Source organism: Plectropomus leopardus, chromosome 2 (assembly GCF_026936395.1).
Source record: "Plectropomus leopardus strain MGB_pleo_1.0 chromosome 2, ASM2693639v1, whole genome shotgun sequence".
Lineage (NCBI taxonomy): Eukaryota > Metazoa > Chordata > Actinopteri > Perciformes > Serranidae > Plectropomus > Plectropomus leopardus.
This window is the reverse complement of record NC_142177.1, coordinates 8,020,147-8,047,919: the sequence shown is the minus strand read 5'-3', so window position 1 is coordinate 8,047,919 and position 27,773 is coordinate 8,020,147. Positions and strand designations below refer to the sequence as shown.

Genomic DNA, 27,773 nt, shown 5'->3' with positions numbered 1-27,773 from the left:
TTCCACATCTATCAAACTGAGCTACCTATAGGAGAGGTAAGAAATAGCAGCAGCAGTTCAGACTTGCACATGTAGACATATTGATGTTCCTACCTACAGTTTTTTTTTTTTTTTTTTTTTTTTTACAGTTGCATCCAGGGCAGGCACAATATCATATTTTCACTGCACTATTATCATGGCCAAAAGAGTTCACAATAATGATATTATTGTGATATCTATAGAAAATTTGGGAAAAAAGAGGCAGAAATACTTCTGTTGTAAGTAAAATTCACTTGAAAAAAAAACAACCTTTGTTAAGTGTGTGTTTTGTCTCTTATTTGGCAAATGTATTACACTCAAAATACGTGTGTAGGAAGGTGAAGAGAGAGCCTGTAACCATAACTGGACAAAAGCATGCAAAAAGAGCAATTACACATAAAAGGATAGTAAAAAGGCAAGCAGATGGTGCTGGGGGAGGGAGACCAAGTGAGGACAGAAATAAACAGAAAGGATTTAAGAGAAACTGGATTATTTACATGATATTATCACCCCTTCAGGCAATGAATGCAGTTTAAAACAAAACACACTTAATGCTGCTGTTTTGTGTGTTTCAAGTTCTACACAACCTAACACCTGTTAGCTGAAACAAAACAAAACAAACAAAAAACATTAATAATAATAATAGTGATAAGCATCATCATCGTCATCAATGTGACAAACTTAACTGCAAATAAATAGTGAAACAGAAAAATAAAGTTGCCAATTGTGGCCACACAAGTTCAGCATACATTCTGCAACAGACTAGCTTAAAATAACAATATTTAATTTTGTGAAAAATGTCGTAAAAATGATAGATTTTTCTTATTATTAGAACTCACCAAATTATTCCATTCCAAGAACAAAAAACCCTTTTCGTGTAATAACAATCAAGATGGTGACATCCCAAATGTCGAACTGTAAGTTTCAAAACAGCAGTGCACACACGAATGATAATCACCACCAACAAGATACTCTGATTTTGTGTTATATAGATAAATTGCTACGATATAACAAGATCATGTAATTTGTTGATATCACAAAAGTTTTTTTTGTTGAAACTGAATAATTTTACATTACTTTTTGCGAGAAAATTATTTATCAACTAAAATGATCTTGTTATATCAGGAACATTTTCTTGTTATAACAAGAACTACTTCGTATCATGACAAGAAAGCAAGCATTTTTTTTCTTTTTTGATACGATGGCACCATTTTACTTCCATACATGTACAGCTTCCTTCTCTCTCCGAAGTGTCTGGGGGGGACAGAGGACACTCAATAACTCTCTCTGCACTCTTCAGCCGAAAATATGCTCCAGTTAACAAAACCCTTACCTCCTGCAGGTCAAACACACACTTACACACACACAAACAGCATTACATAAAAGAATAAAAAAGGTCAAAGTGGGGACAGCTAAAACTTTTACTCCGATACTGAAATTTTCCACCCATTGGTGGCTTGGTTTGGACTCCTGGGTCCTCATTTCTGCATCGATTACACTTTAATTATTTAATTTTATGCCATGTCTTTGTTGCATCGGACATGACTGTGCTCTTGTGAAAGCTGAACATACAGACATTTCTGGTATCAAAGCGATCACTGGCCTGGCTGAGTTTATGTGCCCGTAGGAGGGAAAAAAACAGGGAGGGAAACCCAAGTGGAGCCTGCATTAATATTTCATCACGGGTGAAAGGGATTACGAAACTGAAAATATTCTCTGCAGCTCCAAAGAGGAAGAGCAGCCAGCCGCCATCAGACTGACTTGGTTGCCTGGAAATTGCTTTTGTGTCGAATACCGAATATTTGCAAAGGAACGTGAATGGGATTAACAATCAAGTTTCTTTTGAAGTCAGTGAAATTATCAATGCAGCCTCCTTTGTGGACACACTGGCTGAAAATCTCAGGACATACAATAATATTCCACTGAATCTAACTGTTCAGAGTGACTCACAAAGAATAAAACAGGCAAGAGCTGGACTGTAAGCACAAGCATTGGGATTTCTAAAATGCTAATATTGCTGTCTTGCAGTCAGCTGCCGTGTCAGTTATTTATAGCGATTGTGGAAAGCAGCTGAGATGTGGTGTCAGCAGAAACTGCTCTATGTGCCACAAATATCCAATTATTGGTTCCTCCGTGGCTCATCGGACTGTGGAAAACACTGCTCCTGAAATCATCGCCATCACTGCTGGGTGTCTTCCTCCCTCTGCCTTCCTCTTCCTGTACCATTGCTCCTGTCACTATCTGCTGACTGGAGATTTAGCTGCACAGATAATCACTGGGGCAGAAATGATCTTGGGGAGTTACACCTTAATGAGCATAGACAAGTAGGTAAATGAGCTAACAGCTGATCTGAATTGCAGAGAGCTGTTGTGGAAATTTAAATAAAACATAACCACTGGACCCAAAGGTTTTTTTTTGGTGGGCCTGTATCCAGTGAAACAAAACTATAGTAAAAATGAACAAGTATTTATAGACTTTAGCTTGCTTTATGCTTAAATATATATTGCACCTTTATGGAAAAGCTTTAACAGACCAAGTACGAATCCGTGGATAAGACTGATGTTAGCAAGTCTTCTATTAGAGAGCATAACTTAAATATTAAAAGGTAATCAGCACATATCTTAGAATATATGGAGTCCCTTGATAAATTATGGAAAGTGTTTAGATCTATCACAAGATCAAGTAAAGATTTTGAGCCAGTGTAAATTATTTACTTAATTGTTGTCTTTTAAATTCCTCTCATAATTTAGCATTTATCGCAATTACTGTACTTTATTTTGTATAGGTTACCACTTTTTATCATATGCAGAACACTTTTGTTTTTATTTTATTTTTTTTCTTGTTCTATCTCTTTTTATTTTGTTCTGTATTAAGATATAATTATATGTTATGTAATGTGTTATATGATTACAAAAAAACCTGTACTTTACATAATGGAAAATCTAAATAAAAATATTGTGGGGGGGGAATAAATAAAACACAATCATAGCAATGGCATGAGTCCAATTCATGAATTCACGAACATGATTTTCATAATCTTGTTATGTCAGTCAGCTACAGTAAATAGCTTATGTTAATAGCTTCATGCTACATGTCTAGACTAAAGTTGGAGGTTCAGACAAGCTTATCTGGCCAGAGCACAGTGTTTTTGTTCACACACATTAAGTCATGTAAACAATGTCTTATTCCATCCACAGCGTCTTGATCTACTGAGATTATATCTTTGTCCTTCTGGATCACAAGATATAGTCTAAAACTAGTTTTTTTCTTTTTTTTTTTTTTTTTTTTTCCTCTTTAAGTGGTTATTGTGAGTGAAAGCTTTAAGGTGAGGGCTTAACTTAATCGTATCATAAACTGGGGGCTGGGCAATATTATCGACATTATATTAAAATTAAATATGAGACAAGATATCGTCCTAGATTCTTTGATATTGTAATATTGTGAATTTCCCTTGTTTTAAAGGCTGCATTACAGTAAATTGTTGTAATTTTCAGAACTTACCAGACTTTTCTAGCTGTTCTATTATTTGCCTTTACCCACTTTAGATCCACAATACTGAGGATTATTTATCAAAAATTTAATTGTGAAAATATTTATGAAAGCACCAACAGTCATCCCTACAATATTGTTGCAATATCGATATCAAAGTATTTTGTCAAAAATATCCAAAATGCCTCAAATGATGTCGCTTGAGTCAGTGTCAGCTGAAGACGCTCCTCATCTCTGATTGACGCAGGAAGCTCGAGGCTACATTTGCCGCTATTAGCATAACACACGCTAACTTTACATTACACTGTGGGTAATGTAGGAGCAGGATTTAGTGCATATCCAAACACCTACTGATATCCAAGGTTTCATGATTAGGAGAAGAAGATTAGAATTAAATGTGTTTCTCCTTCAGAGCAAAACTGTGGGGTTTTATTTTGGGTGTTTCAACTCCACCCCACAGCGTTACTTAGTTGGTTTGTGTAAAATGTATCCATGACAACACACTGGGCGGCCCATAAACAGGCAAGAGGCTATGTATAGCAAACCGCTGTAAAAACTCCAATTTAGACACATTTTCAAAATGTGCTGTATACATGACCAAAGAATGCTCCGAAAACCCAAATATTACCAACATACGCCACATGTCTTAATCTGAAAATGCTATGTCCAGAATAAGACCTAATGCAGAATATATTGTCTGCATGGCCTGCATACAATTCAAAATATATTATATTCAGAATATTTTCGTATTCAAAATAAGAAATTAATATTAGTGTGCATGTAAATGTGTGCACTGGGTTACAGTCTAACACTGTGGCTCTTGGCTTTGCTCTTTTGGCTTTAATTCACCCATTTTTTTTGCTTCCACAGCAGCTCTGCCACCAAGCTATGACTGCACAACTAAACTTACAATCTGCACAAAAATGCTCATAAAAGAATACAATACACTTCAAAATATCTGCTTATCCTCCTTTTATATTCCTGCTGGCAGCTCCAGCTCCTCTCCCTCTCTTTTCTCCTGCGTCGTCACCCGCAGGGTTGTCACATGACAGGTAGAAGGTAACAATGGATTCAAAAAGTTGCCCTTCTAAAAATAAAAAGCCACACGTTTCTTCGGGGGAGTTCAGGGCACTGATGCTTCAGGGACTTTTCTTAAGTCATCAGACCCATGATCACGCTCTCACAACTTCACAGAGGATCATGCGGGCTGCAGCAAAATGTCACCAGTGTTATAAAAGGTCTTCGCATTGTCATATTTATATAACAGTGTCCTCAGCTGAGGGCACGGCCAAGGATGCCTGCATAGACGCATGTAACAGGGGACAGAGATGGAGATGTAGATCATTGCAGTAAACTGTGTCCAGCTCTCCAGAACAGCACCGCAGGGGGAGTGGGGAGGGTTCAATGAGAGGGGAGCGGGAGAGAGAAAGTGTTATCTCTCCATCAGCGGGTACCAGGGCGGAGGGAAGGAGAGCTGGGCTGTGACGTACATGGGCCATTGATTATGGCTGCTGCAGCAGCATTTTGCCAATGCGAGCTATATTTAGAAACAGAGGGTTCCCTTCTGCTGTCACGGGCCAGCCCACTGCTCTGCATTCTGCTGCAGAGTGCTGCGCTTATGTACTGCAAATCAATGCAACATGCCGAGAGCTATTCAATACACTGTATATCAGAGGAGGTGTTGCATCACAGGACAAATGAGAAGAGCACTGCACACTGTAAACATGCACTGCATGTAAAAAAAAGACATTTAGCTTTGTTTAGCTCTTTCGGTCTTTCAACCTTTGACACAACTTTGTAACATATTCAAATCTATCCATGTATATGTACAATTAACTGATGAATAACAGAAGAGGAAAAATGCAGTTTATTAAATATATTATTTGTAAGTGATGCTTAAAATAATTCTTTTACAAGGTTAACCCTTTGAAACCAGAGCATTTTAGTTTGATTTCTTTCAGAAACATAGGGGGAAGGCATTAACCATGAGAAGACATGGTCCAAAGATTAGCCAGAAATTAGCAAATTTTAAAAAATGGTTACAAGAAAGTTATCTGAAAATAGACAAACCAAGAAAAAAAAAACATAAAACAAGAACAAAAAAAAGAGAAAATTACCCAAAGAACATGATGAAAGAAATATGTATACATTTTTAGGTAACACAATTCAGAATATATGCAATTGGAATAATTAGAAGTTTAGTTTTCAGGACATTTTTACCTAGTGTTTTGATAATTTTGAAATACCCCAATTTTCAGGTCATTTTCTTGTCATCTTTTACTAAGTTCTTGCAATTAGTGGAATATTTCTTGCCATTATCCCCATGCTTTTTTTCAAGGATATCAAACCAATTTGCTCAGATTTTAAAGGGTTAAATAGCTTGTGAAAAGCATCTGAAGGCAGCACAAGAAAACAGATGTTGTTCCAGGTTTCAAATGGTTAATGCCAGTTACCTATTTTGTACCTTTGTGTCTCATGTCCTCACCGTGTTTGTATTCCAGGTAATGTCACTGCAGTGCAGCAATGCAGAAATGTACACTTTTATCTACCATACACTAGAGGACTTTAAAATAACTATTATAAAACTGAAGCCTGACACCCTTTCAAATCTAAAGACAATGTGAATTTTTCGTCACACACTTTAAGACTGGGATTGACAATGTTCACATCATTGAACTTCACTCTTTACATGACACAGACCAAAAATAAAGGATATTATTATAACATGTCTGACTGTTTCAGAACGTCACAGCAGGAAAAAGATTCTTCGAATTCTTCGATTCTTCCAATCTTTCGAAGAAGGCTTGGCAAAATGTCTAAAATTACACTAAATTTATAATTATCGTGATTATATATTTAAAGATATTTTACAGAATTATTATAATATTTTAGGCACTTTTTGGATCATTTCCCTGTTGTTGTTTTTTTTAAATTTCACCATTTTATGTTTGTTGGCTAATTTTCAGGTAATTTTTGCACTTTTTACTAATTTCTTGCTCATTTTTGGGTAATCTCTTCTTCCCAGTTTTCAAAACAAAAAATTATAAAATCAAGACAATTTAACTAGGTTTCTAAGGGTTAAAATCAAAGTTATAATCTACAAAAGTTTGTAAAGCAATTCAGTCCAGTTGTGACAAACAGCTAGACAGCTCATCTCTGTTTCTGTTTACCCTTGATGTCGACTCTGCACGTGGTAACTCAGATGAATGCCTCTGCATTGTGTTGCCTGGCTGGGTGCTGCTGCTCTGCAGAGGAGTTAAGGTGGAAATGACTGTTTGTTCTCAGTCCTTGATGAAGGCTGTTCTGTTCCTGATGTTGTACAAACAGCTGCACTGCCCAAGGCCCTTAACAGCACTCAAACACAGCGTGAATGCTTCAGACAGGACACAGTGTGCTATCCACCTCCACAAACACTGCCCTGTTCCATTCAGCACGACTTATTCAATGCGACAGATTCAGTATGATTCATTCGGCATGGAACAATCACTGCTACAGGATGGATGTTTAGAGAGGGTCCCTTCAGCTTTTGTTGTTTTTTCTGTTCGGGCTGCCAGGGAGGGGCTCGTCATGTCCTCATGCAGACCATGTGGTCAGCAGGACAGAGACGCTGGCAGACGAGCACATGGTGCCGTCACCCCAAACAATGGCATGCCTCAGCTGTCCACGGCTCTGAGTCAGATCATCTCAACGACTCGTGTTGACCAGCCAGTCCTGCCGTCAGTCACAGACAGAGCTGAGCACTGCAGCACCTGAGAGAGCGGAGCCAGGCTGCAGACACAGCGTCTGCCACAGGACCTGGCCCCATGGTGACATTCACACAGAACTCTGCCACAGCCTTTTCTGTTAGCACGGACACTTGTTGCACACAATCATGCTCTTTTTCAACTCTGGAAACTTGAGTCCATTTCTCTGTGCTGGAAGCATTTTTCATAGGAGAAAGCAAAAACCTGACAGAAACTATTTCGAAAATAGCATAAATCTTCTGTGTCTATGTGCCTTTATGTTATTTTATAATACCTGATTCAAGCTGTTTCACTACAGCTTTACAGGGAATCTTTATCCAAAGTCAGTGTATTACATACAGTAGATGTCAGTAGTCATGCCCCCAGTTTGGAGAAGCAAACTGAGGTCAGACAAGGAAACTAAGCAATATACTGCAAAGCATATTTTAGCCACTTAAAAAAAAAGTCCCACCTTAAAAAATCTATATTAGTTTAATTGTATGCTATATTGAGAGTATTTTTACCGCTTTACCTTACTGTCACACAGCCCGTTACCACTGGAAAGCTGCTAATGGCTTCAGTTTCCCATCTATGCTCTTGTCAAAGCCACCAGACTCTATTGAGAAAAACAGTCATTTTAGATCTCTGAACACAGGAGCTGCTGGTCTACTGCTGCTTCGATCACGTAGTAAAGCTTCATTCCCACTGCACTGAAAACCCGCTAACTACCTGCTAACATCTGGCTTTGTAGTGCAATGGGAATGCATATAATCAGTATTCATACCGCGGTAAAATGACTCTGCAGTAGACACAGGTATTTACCACCTCGGTATTGATGAGAACACAACACCCAGGTAAATGTCCTAATTTCAGCTCCTAACCTAGGACATGCAATGACGCACCAACACCAATTACAATCTGTGTCCTCCTAAGCAGCGCTGAAAAAAACTATCCAAATTAGTCTGCACCAAGTTTAAGAGAGCGATTGACTTTGAAAGAGATATATAAAGAGAAGTAACCACCATAAAGTTTCCACATACCAATGTTTCTGCTGTTGTCTACTGTTTACCTGCTCTCTGGCCTATCAGCGACATCACCTGGACACACCAACAAAACAACTCCCCTCCACACACACACACATGCACACACACTCACAAGCTGACAGAAGGGCAGACTTGTCTGCTGCAGCACTGTGTACACAGGTCTGCTCCTACAGGCTAAAATTTGTTTTGTTGCTGGGCCCTCCATAGCAGTACATTAATTAGCTTTTATGTTCAGGTCCTGCCTGCTTCTCCAAACTGGGGGCATGCTGACTGACATCTACTGTACTGCAATATACTGTCTATGGATAAGCACTTCATAAAACATTTTTTCAAAAAATCCAAACTATTTCTTTAAGATACTATTTTGTTGGCTCTGTTTTGGGTGCTAATTGCTGCTGTTTTGTTGTTCTGCACTTTACAGAGATCCCTGGAAAAGACCTAACTATGTCCCCCTGTGTGATGCCTCCCACTCAGACTTTCTGCTGATGAAGTTTCTGTGGGTGGCTCTCTTTTCAGTTCACCCACGGTGGCAATCACTGCTAATGCAAACTATCTAGTTGTTAGTGTTTTGCTAATGAGAACATAAAAAAGACCACTTTATGTGTGTCATGGGAGGTTTCCTGAGATAAGCTGCCCAACACCAGAACCTGAAGAGCTCAAATTGCTTTATTGGATGGTTTACTACTATAAAAACCTTTTTGGAGTAAGGCTGTAAAAGGTACTTCTCCATAGTCAATGTATTAACCACAATACATGTCTATCAGTACGCTCCCAGTTTGGAGAAACAAGCAGGAGTGCTAACTCTGAGGCTAAGTAATATACTGCTTTGGATTAGGGTTAACAGAAAAACATATTTTAGCCACCAAAAAGGAAGTTCTTAAAAAAAATCATTATCAGGTTAAGCAGATGCTATATTGACAATGTTTTCACTACTTTACCTTGCATGGATAGCCACTGTCCTTTGGCACTACATTTTCTCAACTGTATTTCTCTATTCCTAGGCATAAGCATTCCACTCGCTGTGGTACAACGCAGATCAGATGTTTGGGTCAGACTTTCGGTGGTTTATGTAAGAGACGACAAAACCAAAGAAAAAAAAAAGATTATGACAGCGATGACGTAATGTCATTCACTGTGGAGATAAAAGGATACCATTATGACCCAGAGTATACAGAAGAAGTTTTGCACGGGGAGACTGAATGAGCCGAAAAAGAGAGATGCTTATGAAAACGGAAGTTTTATGGTTGAGAAAATGACATGCCGAAGGAAAGGGCTGTCTGTCAGCATAAAACAAGATGAAAATACTCTCAATATAGTGTTCACTTCGACTGATTTTTTTCTAGGTTCAAAGTCCCTATGGTTTAGGGCAAGACTTATTTTAATGCCACTCAGATGGAAATTTAATACCAATTTTACAATAACCGCAATTGCCCATTGGTGACAGAGTACAATGACAGCAAGAGCAGACAGCGGATCCTCTGCTCTGGTAAAATATTCAGTAAATTATTATTTTTTTACAATGCATTTTTGGATTTTTTTATTTCGTAAAATCCTACTTCCCAAGTCAAAGCATTTTTAAGACTTTTGAAATTTTGATTTTAGGCATTTTAAAAAAAAACAATTAATGCCTTTTTTTAATAATAATAATTTCAAAATGACTTTTTTAGGATCTGCAGGTACCCTGGTTTTGCTGGTTTTCTATAGCAATACATTACTTAAGACACGTTTAGACAAAAACGGCCCTATTAAAAACAGAAATATGCATGCAAGGCCGGTAGTTGGCAGTGTAACTTTGTAATGACACACCATAGAAGAACACCACGCACATGCACACAAAGGTGTTCTTATCCAGAGCGGTGAGTATAAATAGACCAGAGGATGATGTCGAACGCACATATCAGAGCCGACAGCGTTGTCTGGATGGACGATGAAGTGGGACTGTTACTTTGAGTGATGCTTAATTGTAAAGCAACCAAATTACAGGGTGTTGATCGGCTATTTGTCTGAAATGTAATGTGCATGAGCAAAGTGCGGCTGTGACTTCACTGTTCTCACAGGATCTGTGCATTGCCAGTTTACACAGTGACAGAAGGTGTGGCCTTTTCAAACGTTTCATGCAAGAAAAAATCCACAATTTGCAGTTGAAACCCTTTAACAAAAAACGCATCTGGAGCTCCTAGTGCCGACCTCCCAAACACCGAGTGCGGACACTGACTCCTCGCCCCTCTTCAACATCACTTCCCCTTACAATACATCAGTTAAGTATAAATAAACATAATATACATACACAGAAATACTCTACAAACATAAATGATATCAGATCTCTGTCCAACCGTGCCCTGATATATAAAGTAAATAAACAGGCAACTAAAATTCGGCACTCACACAAGTGATAGCAGAGCAAAAAACACTCTCTATCGCAGAATGCCCTCTTCTAAAGGTAAACCCAATTGACCTTTACAAACTACTGCTGTGTAAACAGCCCCTTAGCTTCCATGACAGACTCTTTCCTGTCCCCAAAAGTGGAAGCATGCTAAACAACATCCACTGTCAGTAATACACTGACTCAGTGGATAAGTACCTCAACCCCAACTCAAAAAAATCTGAAGTGCTTAACGTAGATGCCCCTGTCAGAGAATTAATCAGTGCAGTAATGTAACACATTGAGTGAACTCGATGAGCAGCAGGGAACTTGGCTCACAACAAACCTGCTGCTCTGACCTCTGCTCTTCACCAGCACTGTGTACATATTGTCCGTAACCCAGCATCCCACTGTCACACTTCCCCCCTTATGACACATAATTGATCATTTCCTGTTTTTATTATGCAAGAGTGATCAGGAGTTCAGTTTATGTAAGCACTTTGTGGCCATGTCCCACAATAATGCCCCCTGCAGACTGCAGGCCAGAGTGCTCCCAGCATCCTCTCTGGTATGTACAGAAGTTCAGTCATTAACTTCATGCTGCATAAAGCCTTTCGCTATTCCGCAATTACCCGCTGGAATTTGTCCATGTGCACACGAAAGAGCTCACATGGAGCGAGGCGTGTTTGGAACAGCTTTGGTTTATGATAGCGTCACATACATCAGATGCACGCGTAGCTGCTCCGACTATCCAGATTGACGAGCAGCTGTGAAATGCCTCAGATGAGGGCGTAGGAAAAAGGCACATGGAGGAGCGTGATGCCAGGCTCAGAGAAGCTCATGGACAGTATTATTATTTAGCCTGTGTGAATGTCACCCTGCCTTACTCATCTCTCACAGTTTAGTTACAAAGCGAGGAGCAAAAGGCTGAGCCGTAAATTAATTAGGCCTCATCAAACACTCGCTGCTTCCCCTCTCAGTGTGGTCGGACAGGAGCGGAAACCATCTCTCTGCCTCTTTCAGCTCAAAGTCTTCATCTCTCTAATTAGCTGCTTTGACCTGTGTGATGGCGCTGGGGATGTAATGAAACTACGCCCAGGACGCACAGGGGGGCAATCTCCCTGGAGTTCACTGAGTCCAATCATGACCTTTATGCTGCACAAATTATGGAGTAACTATTTCTACACAGGCCATATAGTATTATTTCAGACATCAATGAAACAGTTGTTACTTTTTGCAAGCACCTACATATTTACCAGATTGTAGCTCAAAATCTATATCCCATTTACAACCAGAAGTGTAGTTTCCCTAAAACTAATTCACATTCTCTCATTCAGAACTGTTCTACACAAAAAAAGACAAAAATTGCAATTGTTTAGATAAATGAAGATGCTCTACAGCCTGGGTTGTGCCACTGGAACATACACATTTTTAAGTGATTAATTATAATAAATAAATAAATTAATTGAAACAATCGATTTGCATTTCAATGAAGATGACACTAAAAATACACTAAATTTCAAAACTTAATTTGCCAATTTAAAAAAAATTCTGCATTCTTTCTTTCATTGATAAATTAAAAATGAAAAAATGTTTTTTGTGGAATACCTGGAGAATCACAAAACAATCTATAATTAAATCTCTACATTTTTGAACCTACAGTACAATTTACATGTAGTGCTGTGATGCCTTCAGCTAACATAGGCAACTTTTTAATTTGCTCAAATATGTCGTAACGACAAATACTGGTTTAATCAATTTGCATGAAATTAAACTTGTTAAAGCTTGAACACCGGACTGGACCGGCATAACTGGACATCGACATAACTTTGTACTGTAGTATGGTGCTTCGGCGCAGTTTTGAGGTACCTGTACATTACATGACCATTTCAGTTTTTGTTACTTTGAATTCCTACTTTATTATATTTCAGAAGTAGATTCTCTTCCTTTTACTCCACTACGACTCTGTAGACATTCTTAATTTAGCTTGACAGTAAAATAAGAATGTGTGAGCATGAAGGACCCAATAAAAGAAACCATCTGTGATGTTATGTCACTTTCTGGAGCCACTCCATGGGTGATGAAGGCAAAGTGACTTCAGATTTTTTGAAATGTAATGACTTTGTTTTCGACTCTGACACCTCCTCAGCACCCACTGTGGCACACTCCAAGGAACAATTACACACAAAATCACCACTGCAAAGTCTCTTTATAATGGAGGCGTTTGGTTAACAGGCACGCTCGATTGTAAACATGAGCACACTGTCTTCCTCTGATGTCCCTGAGTAATGAGTTTTGTAGTTATAGTAGTTTTTATTTTCTTTACTATTTATCTGGGCTTATTTTTTGTCCTTGTGTTGCTGCAACACCTGAATTTCCCCTCTGGGTATCATTAAAGGCTTATCTTATTTGATACTGTATTACCTGTAGCCAGGTCCTGAGCACAGAAAATGAGCCTGGGATCAGTTTAAGTGGATGAAAACATGGACACATGGACTCTTGAAAGCGTGAATATAAAATGTATTTAAAAGTATATTGTGGTGAAGCATTAGTCTGTAAAGCATTATGAATTAATAATAAATACATATTTTGTTTTTACAAGAAGCTTTGTATACTGTATTAATCATCTGTTTCTTATTAAGTATATTAAAATATGCTGCAGACCTGCATTTCTTAACTGCCCTGCCCAACATACAGCCCTGTAATAAACTAACAGAAAATAAAAACATTTATGATTATATTTTATGTTTTTTTTATACCTTTGCTAGAAGGTAACAAAAATAAGGTACAAGAAAGAATATTAATCCATCTCTCATCAGAGTATTTTTAGGACTGCTATTCAACAAGACAACATCCTGGGGGTGCCCATTAGCTCACCTGGTAGAGCGGGTGCCCCATGTACAAAGGCTATGTCCTTGCCCCAGCACCTCCGGGTTCGATTCCACCCTCGGCTCTTTACTGCATGTCATCCCCTCGTTCTTTCCCCCTTTAACGATACAGCTGTCCTATCTAATAATGGCCAAAAATGCCCAGAAGTTCACCCAATAAGACTGATTAGATGACAACACAACAGAGTCCTGCTCAAATCCTAACAGATCTTGACTAAACTTCCCAAACACAAGGCAAGCAGCAAATAGAAAGACTTTCATGCCACACAAGCTATATCACATACTGCAGCTGTTAAGTTACGTTAGCAAATGACAAGTAACACTGTTGCTGCCTGCTTATTGTTTTCAATCTACTGGCAACTTTAAGCTGCAGTCAGTTTTAATGCTTTAAATGCATTTAAAGTTGCACCATTCATTCTGCTGGGTCTAAAAGTTTATTTTCACCTCAAAAACAGATCGCTTTATACATCCATGTGATCTGATCAGCTGTGAATGGATCGACAGAATAACTAATTATACACTCTGCAAGAAACAAACTGCTGCTGAGCAAAAAAAAGAAAAACAAAAAAAAATCCAGAGCTCCACCTGCTGCGTTCATGGACTCGCAAAAAAACATCCAACTCTAGAAAGAGAGACACAAATGACACACAGGCATTACAGATGCCTCTAACAGATGCCAAAAAAACAAACCCCCTACCCTTCGACAGCTTCCGCCACACAAACACTATCGTTTTGTTGGGAAAAAAATTGATTGCAGTACAACAAGCAATATAATTTCCTAATAGATACGGCAATTGCATAAGCTTAGCTTTACACAATAAACTAAATTTTATTTTTATTTGGACTTTCTGTTAATGAAAGCAGGGTTTTCCACAAGAAAAAAATAGGCTGTAAAAGCCCAAATTTGGTGGTCTCTGGCACATTCTCACTGTTCCATCATATACTGTACACTTATCTTAATTATTGCATATTATTATTATTATTATTATTATTATTATTATTATTATTATTGCATATGTTTGCCTACCAAGCTGTTATGTTTAATACTTAAAAGCCTAGTCCTGACTGTCCCGGACTATGTAATTAAAAATCATTCGGGCTTATTTATTATTTATCTATTGACACAGTCACTGTGAGGTTTATCAAGAACAGAGCATGCAGCAGAGCGGAGCGGTGAGAATTTCCGTTTGTTTATGAGTGGGATGGAGTGGGAGATAAGGTGACGCTTCAACTTTTTAAAAAATCCACTCAAGCACTCCAACAAAAATCCTTCCGCCCCGCTCACATACTCTGAACAAGACACCACAAACAATGATGGTGCATGTACTGTTTTACAAGAAACATAAATGCACTCTTATTCAATTAAAATAAACATAAGTAAATATTTATAAAATTAATCTATGCCAAAAAACAAAACGTGAATAACTTGGCTCAAATCATATGAATCTACAGAGTCAGCTCGACTAGTGGTTGTAAAATAACAAATGGGAGTCTTTTAATCATACATTCAAAAAGAAAAATTAAAAATTAAAAAATTCATAAAAAGTAAATAAACAGGACTAAAATGACACGCCTCATTTTAGCCCTATTTTGGTCTCCACCAACTCCTGAGGGAAAAAGTTGGCTTTTGCTGCTAAATGTTCCAATATCATCAGCTGCTAAGTTTGTGTGCATTATTCGGTACCAGGCATCTATTTTGCAGTTCTTTAACAGGGTTTTTTATGGTTCTTTTCACTGAAAATAGTGCTGTTGCAGGAGCTATGAGACTGAACCCAAACAGTCAAGTCTCAGACACCACTAACACCCGCCAACATCCGGCTTTTTAATGCAATGGGAAAGTGTACAATCGCTACAACATGGGTCAAATCAGCAGCTCTGATCAGCATTGATGGAAACACAACACCCAGGTGAACGCACTAATTTCAGCTCTTTAACTAGTAAGATGCAACGTCATTCCGCCACTACTTACTGTCTGTCTCCTCCTAAGTACCTAAAACATCAATCCAAATAAGTCAACACAAAATTTGAAAGAGAAACTGAATAAATAAGAGATATATAAAGAGGAGTCACCAAATGAAAGTTTTCACAGACTGCTGTCCATGCTGTTTTCTACTGTTTAACTGTTCTCCGGCCCGTCCAAGACTTTGAAATGACACACCAAAGAAACCCACGCACAAACAGAAAGGCACACTCGTCTGCTGCAGAGCCATGTACACAGCTCTGCTCTACTGGCAATGGGAAAGCAGTCTATAGCCTATTTTTAGTGGGTTTACCCACTTTTGAGAGCCGTGCAAGCACACATCAGTTTTAATGGCAGGAGGGTACTAGTGTTTTTACAGGGCATTCAGTTCTGTCACTGCAATAAGAAGTGGTGGAAATGGTTGCAGTGAAATTAAAACATAGTTAGTAACAAGCATTTTTAAAGTACATCCCACAACAAAGTGTGTTAATGTGCTCAATACTGATTAATGGAACACTGTTGTGTATAAATAGGATGTTCCGTGATGCAGTTATAATGTGTTTATAATGTTCTTATGATGCAAACTGACATAAACAGATGTTAACAATGTGATGGCTTCTTAGGTCTTTTCAAGCTGCATCTAGTCAACAGGCCTACCGACTATATCGAGCTGTCATTTAAGGTAATGATGCATTTGAAAATGCTAATTAGAAGTTTAGGGTTTGTTTGTCATTTTCTGAGAAGAATAGCTCCTGTTTCAACCCAAATTGGCAGCTGAAAGCAGGTCAACCTCAAATTAAAGCATTCAGCACACAGTGAAGTGTGAACATTTCGCTAACAGGCTATTATCACAGCTGCCTGTTTTAACAAAGGTATGAAAAACAACTAAATGTGTTAATAGTCGAAAGAGGGGAAAGTGCAAACCGCTACAACAGCACGGCAAACCGCTACAACTCACTGTCAAGAGAGCTGCAGTTCTACTGTCAAGTCCCCACAATTGACTTACATATCAGCAGGCAGCCGTGTTGTTTTAACATAAAGTCACTACGTTGCATACACAACACAAAAACACAAAGCCTTCTCCTCCCACCCCGCGCATTGCATAAGCCCACCAGCACACCCTGCCACTGTATTATTCACAAAAAAACAGACCTGATTTGACTGTTAATCCTATTAAAGTCACCATAATAGCAGCCTATGGCCTTTTACATAACACGACAAATACGATTATATTCTCTGTCGCATTCCTCCTCTGCCTTTCAGAAAATCCTGTTCCACACTCCAAATATCCGACCACTTGACCCAGAAACACTACGTCCAAGGAAAAGAGAGGAAAAAATTTGAATAAAACCCTTTGTTGTGACTGTTTACGATGTCACATTTTCTGCAATTTACCACATAGTTCTCAAGACTTTTGTTAGTATATGTCTGCAACATGCATCAGAAATGATAGAGAGAAAGCGTCGTGATGCGCGGAGAGTTGAAAGATGATATGATGAACTGTGAGAGACAGAGGCGGATAAACAGCAATACACACAGTGCATTGGTAGGAAAGTAGAAGTCAAGATGCTTTGTTCCCTTTTCCGGTTCTTTGTGTAACTGACCATTGTTGGGACTGTGTACCGTACTATACAGTGATTAAAAGGTGTGCTAATATTTACCCTGCATAAATATAATATACAAAGTGTTGAGGGTTTTTTTTTCTTTTATGTTCATTGTCAGTCACAAAAACATATTCTGTGTATCATTAAGGTCTAACATGTAAAGTGAGTTTCTTTCCTGATAAACAATTCTACAGCTGATTTTAATTTGTTTGAAACTTGCATTGTTTACATCCACGTTTACCGGTTTCTTCTTTCCTGGCTCTGTCTGCACACTGCTGTTTATCTCAGGTCAATAACACCACAGGTTGCGTGTAGGATTTAGGGGGATTTTTTTGGCAGAAAAATAATTTAATATAATAAGTTTGTTTTCTTTAGTGTATAATCATCTGAAAATAGGAATTGTTGTGTTTTCATTTCCCTAGAATTTGGCTTTTATGTCTACATAGAAAGCCGGTTCTTGTCTATTTCATGTTTCTACAACAGCCCAGAACAAAGAAAAGCAAAACCCTGGCTCTGAATAAGGCCATTCATGTTTTCGCATCAGGCATTGAAGATAGCAGCATCTATGTATCCGAAACACTGATTTTTTTTAAAATGTGAAAATTTCATTTTTTCCTGGTTTATATCACAAGACCAGTTTGTTTTGGAGGAAGAGACCTCTACAGATGATTCAGCTGCTAAAAAAAACCTCCTGAACATTTAGAGCTTAAGTTATCTGAGAAAAAAGTTGAGCGCGCATTAACAGGTGCTGGGCTAACAAGCCGTCCCTGACATACCGAACAGCGTTTAAGAAACACTGATTTGTAACATGAAACTGCTTTATTCAGTGTTTTTACTGGTTTAAATCATTGGGTCCATTTCTTGTGGAGAGGAAGAGACCTCTGCAGATAATTCAGCTCCTGGTCAAAACGTCCTCAACAATGAATACTGGAGGAATTCTAACCGGGAGAAGTTTCCGCTGGTTGCGATCTGAAATCCTGAACACTAGATGCCACTAAATCCCTTTAAAACATAAACACTGTTCCTATAACTGCAGGACAGACATGACTTGCACTGGATTAAGCTAAGTGTGCAAGACTTCCTGGCTTTTATTTCAGACATATGGCCAGGATGCTTATGGGGTAAATGTGGATAAATGATGAGCACTGAATGGTTTGTCAAAAAATCCTATTTGCAGGTAAACTGAAACAAATGGTCATTAAACTGAGTTTGAGTGGGTTCACCTTCAGATTTTAAGGTGATATTTTTTCAGATTTCTTTTGGCTTTGCAGTGAGCGTCTGCAGTGAAAAGCCTTTGTGATATGTAAAGAATGAGCATGTATTAGGGGATGGTGGAGGGGAAACACACACCAGCCAAAGTGTTGACAAAAGTGATGTTGAGTGATGAAACAGACATACATGGTGCAGAGGAGGGTGAGGGGGGCTGAGGGGCGGGGGTGGGGGGGCTGATGGCAGGCTGATCTGGGTCCACACAGAGCAACTCACTTGGCCAGCTTCATCTCTATCTGCTGGCGGATTTCCTGCCGCTCCTGGTCGCTGCGGACGGGGAAGATGTTGCGGTCCTCCAGCTCCTGCTTGCTGGGTCGGTTCCGAAGTTTCACGGCCAGCAGCTCCTTCCTCATCCTGCGTGGGAGGGTCCCTGTTGTTGTGGAGCACAAATTAAGGTCAGGAGCAACACAGTGGTTTTCCAGCTAAACCTTCTGAACTGATGCTAATCACCACACAGTGTGCTTTTGTGTCCACTCATAAGACCTAAGCTAACACCTTATTAATTAAATCCAGGTCTGTGTACTTATTTCAAGATGTTAGAGTGTGCACTAAGTGTTAGACCTTTTCATGATTTTAGTACAGCTCTGAATCATGAATGAATGAAACAATTCTGTTTAAAAAATTAGCTACAGACAAACATATTTATTAACAACAAACTGAATACAGTACAGTACGGAAGCCCTGAGCGGCAATGTAGAAAAAAATTACATAATGTACAATTTTAATCTGAATACTTAAATACCTTCAATGAAAGAGATAATACCTCCAATGTAGAAGATAAACTTTTAGGCTTATTTAGGCTGCTTTTAGAGGGAGAAAGCCATGCAGAATGAAGTGCTTAGTGCTTCAAACAGCCCAGCCAAATGCAGCATAAACAAATGATTTTATCTTAGTTAATTATCTACAAATGTCCACTTTAAACCATAATATGACTGTGTGGTGCTGGCAGGACTCTAATGGATAATCTAAGGACACACACATACGTAGTCTACTCAGAAAGCAACTGAGTGAGCAAAGGAAAGAGAGATTGATCAATGTTTTGTTGCACTAAAGATACCAATACAATGCCACCAGAACACTCTGATAGGCCAACTGCAAGCATTTCAAATACCAACCAACAAGTTGGGTGTTTACTAGCTGTTGTTTCAGCACCACAGTTCACAGAGGGCAAGGAGGCACCGATTTTAACGTTAATTCATCCATAACAGATTGTTCATTCGTCAGTTCATAGGAGGCATTATCTCCTGCATGGAAAATAACATCCCATATGTAGGAGATGATATGCCATACGTAGGTTTTGGCCAACATTGCTCGCAAACATTTATCTGTCACCTTACCTCTTAGGACATAAGGAAAGGGGTGTTCCCTACGACTAATTTTCCTAATGTTTAACCCTTTTAACTTTGCATTAGAAATTTTTAAAAAACATCAGAGTTGTTTTTCCATCAGAAACACAAAACATACTGATCCACTGTTTTTTCAAATATAGAAACAAACTACTTGTTAACACTCCATAAGTTATTTGATGTATGCATATTATTTAGCTTTTGAGATATGCTCATTTTTATAAGCAGAGTGCAAAAATTTTGTTTTGGCACTACGGGTAACATAGCTCAATGACATTGTGCAAACAGCAACCTCCTGTGGTCATTACCAGGAAATACCAGCATAATTGCAGCAAAATACCACACTTGCACTGCACATAAGGTCATGACATGATGGGAAAGAAAAGAGAAGTCCTGGCTCTCTGCTGCAAAAGGAATAATTGTTATAGCTATTAAGGTTCTTATTATAGATATATTTAAACAGAATAATGTGACCTCATACAGTCTGTTTTCAAGGGTTAAATGGAAGTTAAAACTTAGTCATAGTCTAAAAGTGAGAAGACACATAGAAAACAGTCAAAATACATCACAGTTTACAGTCACAGCTTTGAGTCAGTTTGGGTCGGTTTTGACGTTGCAATACAATTAATGTCGTCAGCACAACTGATAGATATTTTGGGGTCTTGCAAAAATTTAATTTTAGTCCTGTAAATTCAAATCTAATTTCCCTTTTCTGTCGACATCTCCTCCACCAGACATTACAAACATTGCAGATATCTGCATCACATCACTTTCATGCTGGTGGTGTGTGTGTCTGTCACATCCATCATAACTTCACAGTCTACCATTTCCATATTTTTATCCCCCCGGGTCACAGACATGTTAAGTGCACGCGGCTTTGCGTCAATGACCCACATGAATGGCCAAGAATTAGGCCACCAGAGCAGATGTTGACGGGCAGCTGAAATTTAACACCAGTAAGTCCGCTATTCATCACCGCTGTAAATCTCCTTGTCATGCTCCCACTGTAAACAAACATCAGCAGAGATTATGCTGCTTCATTATCCACTGACAGGGTGCCCAGAATTTGCTGGCTTTGCACATGAAGCGTCAGATAATAGCGGAGCAAATATTGCACCGCGTGTGTGCAGTCAGCAGACCTACCAGAGATGACAGACTCGTTCCAGCTGTCCTGGTCACTCAAGTATTCGTCCAGACGCCAGTTCTCTTTGTTCTCATCTGACTCCTTCTTGCTCTCCGACTCCCCGGCAGGCTCCCTCTCTGTGCTGGACGTGCGGGACAGACGGCCATCCAGCCGGCGTTTCAGAGAGGAGCGCGCCTCCTTTGTCTGGAAACTGAGTTCACACATCACAAGACAAGCCTGTCAGTTACAACTTCATTATTCCATGGCTGCTGAGAATTCTTAGATAGATAGACAGATCTATTGAATGTGTTAGTATTTAACTGTAGGTTAAGAAAGCAAATCTCCATATTTTCTTCTCATATTTTCAAACTCAATTGACAACCATTTGAATCTAAATCATGGACTGTATAAATAATGAACCTAGCTATCTTGACGCCAACCATTGGTTTGTCAACTGCTGTTTTAAAGCATCGAGTGTGGCATTTGGAATATCACCATCTTGTTTTTTTGGAGTTAGAAATGGCTATGTTTGGGTGAGAGCAACATTATCTGCAGACAGCCTGTCACTCAAATAGCCCCACACATAAATATGAATAACTTTGGAACTTCATAAAATGTAAACTGGTTTTCACCCCTTGCACAGCTGTCTTGAATGTTGATATTAGCTAAAGTGACCAAAACTGTTTTTTGTACCAGACTGTGAACATGTTCATTTCTGCTGTAAAGTTGGGCATTTTCACATGGGGGTCAACGGGGACTGACTCTGGTTTGGAGCCAGCCTAAAGTGGCCATTCGAGTGGCCACATTTCAACATTCCATTTATGACGACATCACCCAAATGTGTCGATTAGCGGAATATAACACAAACAGACTGGAAGGTGAGTCATTCTCCCCACAGCATTCAGGCAGCCTCCGACTACCAATATGGACCATGCCAAAGTAATAACAGGAAATATAAACAGGTCAGAGTCTTATGATAGAACATTACATTTACATTACATTTGTGTTATTCAGTTTTTGAAAGTGACAATATGGCAGTATTTGAGTGCCTCACCTCTTACATTGGGGATAATGGCCAATGAGCCACAATCGACTGTTAACATTTTTCAGAATAAATATACAAAATTAATTTCTACATTATTTTTGTTTTCCTTGCTGTACCAAAATGTACAGTACCAAATTCTGACCCCCAAAAAAGCTATGTACCAAACCGTGAATCTGCTGTACCACTTCACATGTAGCTAACACCATATCATTTAGGTATGGGAATCATTATGTCATAATATCATATCATGGGATCACCATGATATGATATTATTATAATAAATATTGTGATTAATTACCTTTTTTCAACTGCGAAAGGAAAACTTTGCCAAAATCTGTTTTATCTAATACGATAGCGTTCATCAGTTCAATCTCTTTTATTGCAGTGAAATGTATCTTGTGGACTGAAAAAGCAATCGATTTAGTTGGCTTCCAAAAGCTGTATTTGTATTTGCAATATTAGTAAGCTATATAATAAAAGAATCAATACCTGGGGTCCGTGTATTTACACAATATTGCTACACAGTGTATCAGTGTACTAGGTTGTATCATTTTTTTTCAAACACCCTTACTTTTGAATGGATTTGCTTTTCATTAGAAATGGAAATAATAAATAAAATAAATTAAATAAAAATGTAAAAATATGCAAATACACCATATAATGTGGCTCTCATGTGCTAACACCAACAAAATAAAAACTATATACAAAAAGATGCAATATAGAGTCTTTCAAGTACATATACTACAAATGCTGCACATTTTGCTCCAAAGTCTGACCTGTCCTGTCTGTGTTTGGTGGCCAGGGCGCGGTGCAGTTCCTCAATGATGCAGCTAGGGGGCAGCTGGGAGTGTAGGGCCCCGAGATGGGGGGACCCAGTGGGTGTGGACATCCTGCCTCTCAACAGGGAGCCATGAGGGTCTTTGGGAAGAGTGAAGTTCCTGGGTAAGGTGGCTGGGGACTTCTTAACTGGCACTGAAGGAGCACCTGGGAAGGAAAATCATCAACATGAGACTGCTGCAGACCAGCGGGGCCTCACACCAGAGCTCTCCTGGTGAACTCACTCTCTAGGCTGCCCAGTCTGGTGAGCAGTTTGACTGGGAGGTTGGGTGGAGGAGAGGTGTTGGCTCGTCCCGGCTGGGCCGCCGTCGCCTCCTGTTTCCCTTCGACAGCCTCTGCCTTCCCCTTCGGCTGCCCGTCACCGGGATCGCTCAGTGAGGTGCTTTCATCCTCTCCGTCCTCACTCTGATTGGGATCTCCCACCGTCTTCGTGTCCTCAGTCACATCTTGCACTGAAATGACAGCAGTGGTGATTAGGCGGTTTGGTTTGTTTAGGAAGTCTCTGTCTCCACCTAGTGGACAATCAGGGACATGGCGTACCTGGAGCTGCCATCCACGTACAGTAGCTGCATCAGGAACGATTTTCATGGCAAGGCAGTTTTCCCAACCAGAATCGCTCATTTAATCACTAATAATCAATCATTTTATCAGCCCAAATTACTGAGTGGAGCCACAACATAGAGAAGTATTCCATTTTGATTTGCAATAATGAAAACTTAAGAAAAAAAGAAAACTTTAAATGTTGAAAGGGAGTATATTCAGTGAGAGCCTAAAAAATATTTTTTTAAAAATACAAGAATGGAGGATTCCCCCAAAAGAATGGTATGTCCTAAAATACAAGCATTATTGAAGTAACATATGTACAAGCTGAAAACCTTCTTTTGTGTTTTTTACACCTTGTTGATTTGCCTGACATTGACACTTTATTGCTTTACCTGAGATTTTCATGTACTTATTTAACTTACCTTCATTTTTCTAATAATATTTTTCTAACCTTTATTCCTTTGATTACTTCTTGTGTACATACATTTATAGATAATGTACATAAAACAACAATAAATAAAATTGAAAAAAAATGACGAAACTGGCACTGGATATGGCCACTGACAGGAAATCATCACAGCTTAATTTGTTTATATTCATCTCTTGCAAAATGCATGATAGAAGTTGTGGTACATTAATTTTACCATGCACCATGGGATAATTCAAGTCCATTATGGAGGGTGCTCTTATTCTCACTCCACATCCTGTTCCACAGTGGTGCAGAGGTTAGCACTGTTGCATCATGGCAAGAAAGTCTGTGGTTTGAATTTAGCATTTTTTCTGTGCTTTGTTTGTTCTAATCTCTACATGTCTGGCTTTCCCCTCACAGTCCAAAGACATGCACTACTCAATTGATACAGGAGTTCTGAGGCCAATACTCAGTGACGATCTATTGGCAGATCTTTTTTTTCTTACGCAAACACTTCAACAGTCCATTTTGATATGGATCCTTTATATTTTTCTTTTTTTCAAATTGTGATATGTTTTGAACCAAAGTTCGCAGAGCTTGTAGCCCCAGGGACAACTTTTGTAGGAACTGAAAGATTCATCATGACCATTGTAATCTGTGTTTCCTCGAGATCTAAAGACCCATGAAGATGAGGCAAATTCGTCCGCTTGACATGTGAAAACGTAACATGACAGGACGACGGCTGCAGCTGGTCGCAATGGTGAACACACTCTGCACCCTGCAGTTCAGTGTGCCTGCCTGCTTAATCTACAAAAAAAAAACCCTCTTAGGTTTTGTCTTCTCACTGTGACGACATTTACTGCTGCATGGCACTGCTGCAAGTTGGATGTGGTATAAAAGGTACAAAAGGTATAAAATTCAAAGAAGGAGAATGAAACTAAGAGCTTCTGTTTCCAGCATAAATCATCCATTGAGTGTTTGACGGTGAAACAATCAGAAAATAAGGTTTAATTTCTCACATTCACTGGCTTTCTCACAGCACTGCACCACTGTTGCTCTCTCTCATCTTGCTGATGCAGTCTCTCACTGTTTTCTCTGTTTTTTATATAATAAATGGGGAAGTGGAAAGGAAAGCCTAACTATACCTATAATGTGATCAAACAAAAAGAAATGATCTCCCCGTATTCTAAAACAGCTTAGAGCTTTTGATTAGAGCAGTTTTAAGTCCAACAGTTACCTTGTTTTACTTCTTTGTACTCTCTGCATGTGTAATTGTCTAAACCGTAACATAAAAAGCATCAAAGCAAGTGCTGTGCTTATACATTTTCTGATTGTGTTCTCTCAGACCTCGGTAATGTACCTGTTGAGGCTTCTAAATCACTGCCCAGGTCTTCGCTGGTGCTGGCCAGAGGTGCCACGGGCTCCTCGTCTCTGTCCTCTACATCAGAGTGAGTCGGGGTGTCTGGATCTTCACCGTTCCCCCCACAAGCAAGGTCTGACTCTGCACACAGCGCACAGTGGAAGAGGACAGGAATGAGTCTGCAGAGCAGTTGGAGCATCATGTGGCTAAACAAGTGAACCGTGATCAGCCTGGAGTCATGTGCATGTGTGTGTGTGTGTGTGTGTTTTCATCTCTCATTTTGCACCTGTCTCCGTCTCCCCGGGGTTCCTCCTGACGAGGTCATCTCTCTTCTGTCGTACAGCTGCCTTCTTCTCCACCGCTAAACAACACAAACATTTATCAAACTGGTCCACTGATTGCACAGACAATGAAAACATGAACAAGCCAGAGTCCATTTTCAAATACACCCTCTGTGTCACTGTTCCCAATAATATGTGGAGATCCAACCCGAGCCCAATAGGACCTGATGGGTCAGGCAAAACATTTACAAATAATGTTCCGGTTCAGCCTGGGAATGAGGGACCCATTGTCTTTGTTTGGCTACTTCTTGTACAGTGCAAAAGTTTGTCATTCACATGCCATCACTTGAAAACGACATATTGGCTATTTCAGCCAATAAATATCTTTTAAAGTTAACTGGCTAAAGCTGGAGGATGTCAAGCAAACGTTGCCATCACCTAAAGTTACCCGAAGCTTGGTGTAGTTTCTCAGGACAATCTTGCCTTTTCAGCTTGCAGCAGCAGCAAATGTAACTTAAGTGTTACTGGAAGAACTATTGAAAAGAGGACAGTACTGAAGCCATCCTTGGTGGATGCTGTCCCTCCACGATGAGTCCAAATAAAACACTACGGTTGGATTGCAAGTAGTTCAGCAGTTAACGTTTGAGAAGAGTTTGTAGACATTCAGACTTAACATACGCCAACAGCAAGACTCAAAAATCATTACCGTAAAACTTAGATAACACAAGATAAGGTTAGTTAGCTGCTTGGATTACACATACAATATTTATATATGTTTCAACTTTTGTCAATATGGACATGCTACACACATAGTTAGCTTGGTAAGACCCTCCACAATTCGATCATTCAGTTCATTTCACTGACACAATGACCACCAAAGAAGACAGTATTACTGGTATTTTTTTAAACTATATTTTTAAAATTATTTTTCAGGACTAATACATTTAAAGATTTGAAATTACATTATGTTTGTGTGTGTGTGTGTGTGTGTGTGTGTGTGCGTGCCTTTTAATTGTGCAATCACCGCATACAAGCAAGCTGTAATCATGGTAATAAAAATAACGTTACCTTAGGTGCGTCTAGCTCAGGTAGGGTCCAGATATAATATATAGAAGTGTCAGGTTTGAGTACAGCAGGGTTTCCCACAGATTTATTTATTTGTTGCAGCAAATAAATGTAAACATCTGCAGCCACAAATAGATTTTAAATTTTTGGAGCTGATCCGTTCTTTAGAAGCGCTATTAGAACAAACACACACACACACACACACACACACACACACACACACATATATATATATATATACATATATATATTATATATATATATATATATATATATATATATATATATATATATATATATATACCATTTGTTTATTCACTGCATCACAATCTTGGAGTACAGAGAGTATTCTGGGCACAGACGGAGCAGCAGGCACAGTAAAAGTGAAGGTTAATCCGCAATTGTGCTGGGTCTAAAAGTTTGCAATTGCAGCAGCTGCTCCTCTTATGAATCAATCTGATCAGCTCCGATCGGATCAACAGATCAATTATCCAGCTCATGACTCAAACTTCATAAAGTGCTGCTGGTGAAAAAAAGAGCTCATGACAAGTTCTGCCTGCACTGCATTCATGAACCACCAGCAGGACCAGACCTTAGTATGACGCCAGAAAGATGTTGGACTCTTGTTGACAGATGATGAATTTTGGTTGGAATTATAACTGCGTTGATGATAATTTCTATGTCTAACAACGTTATAATTTCCTGTTATGTCAACATTAAAATTTGCTGCTTTGCAGATGTTTGGTTTCATACTTTATACCTTATGATTAAATGTTGTTACTCTACGTCTAGATGTTGTCAGCATGAGACGTTTGGAGAATGTAGGGCTTTGAAAACTTAAACCAACAAAATATCATAGTCATCTGTTTTTAGTTAGACATTGTCCAAACATTATATTTTGGTCCCCAGATGTCTCAACCAAATCTCAATGTCTAACAACACTGGTTGTCAGCTGGGTGATGGAAGCACGAGTCCTGCTTCACACTCACTTGTCGAGGGCTTCAGCTTCTCGTTTTTCTTTTTTCTCCATTTCCAGGGCTTGAAGATACGTCCCAGGCTGGCCAGCTTGCTGTTGCGCCGCACGGGAGGTGTGCGAACACCTGAGACGAGGCAACCTGAATGTAGCGCCCTCTGCTGGTCCATCACGTCTGCAACACAAAACAAACAGCATTAACACAGGCTGCAGGGAAAAAAATCCATCCTGAACACAGCAACGTCAATAAGAGCTCTGACGTGGCGAGGACTGAAGGAATTTCTTAAATCCCTTCAAACACAATTGGCTGAATCCTCCTGACATCCCCCCCATCATCGTATGAGAGTAGCAAATGTGGGTCACTGGCTGTAAATGCCTTATTGATTCCAGTCTAATTTCTGAGGAGAAGCGAGCAGTGGGGGAGAAGACAGAGAAT

At 39.2% G+C, this 27,773-nt stretch overlaps 1 protein-coding gene across 2 annotated transcripts in view; it reads right to left on the bottom strand.

The window, feature by feature from the left end:
* Positions 1–27,773, bottom strand: part of phactr3b (phosphatase and actin regulator 3b) — a 62,659-nt gene that overhangs the window by 13,168 nt on the left and 21,718 nt on the right. For both annotated transcript variants that reach the window (XM_088083884.1, XM_042493853.2), the window contains exons 2-8: positions 27,354–27,512; positions 25,305–25,379; positions 25,019–25,159; positions 22,931–23,158; positions 22,646–22,853; positions 20,845–21,035; positions 18,572–18,725 (exon numbers count right to left, since the gene is read on the bottom strand). In XM_088083884.1, the coding sequence (XP_087940010.1) occupies positions 18,572–18,725; positions 20,845–21,035; positions 22,646–22,853; positions 22,931–23,158; positions 25,019–25,159; positions 25,305–25,379; positions 27,354–27,512 (1,156 nt within the window). The remainder of the gene's footprint in view (positions 1–18,571; positions 18,726–20,844; positions 21,036–22,645; positions 22,854–22,930; positions 23,159–25,018; positions 25,160–25,304; positions 25,380–27,353; positions 27,513–27,773) is intronic.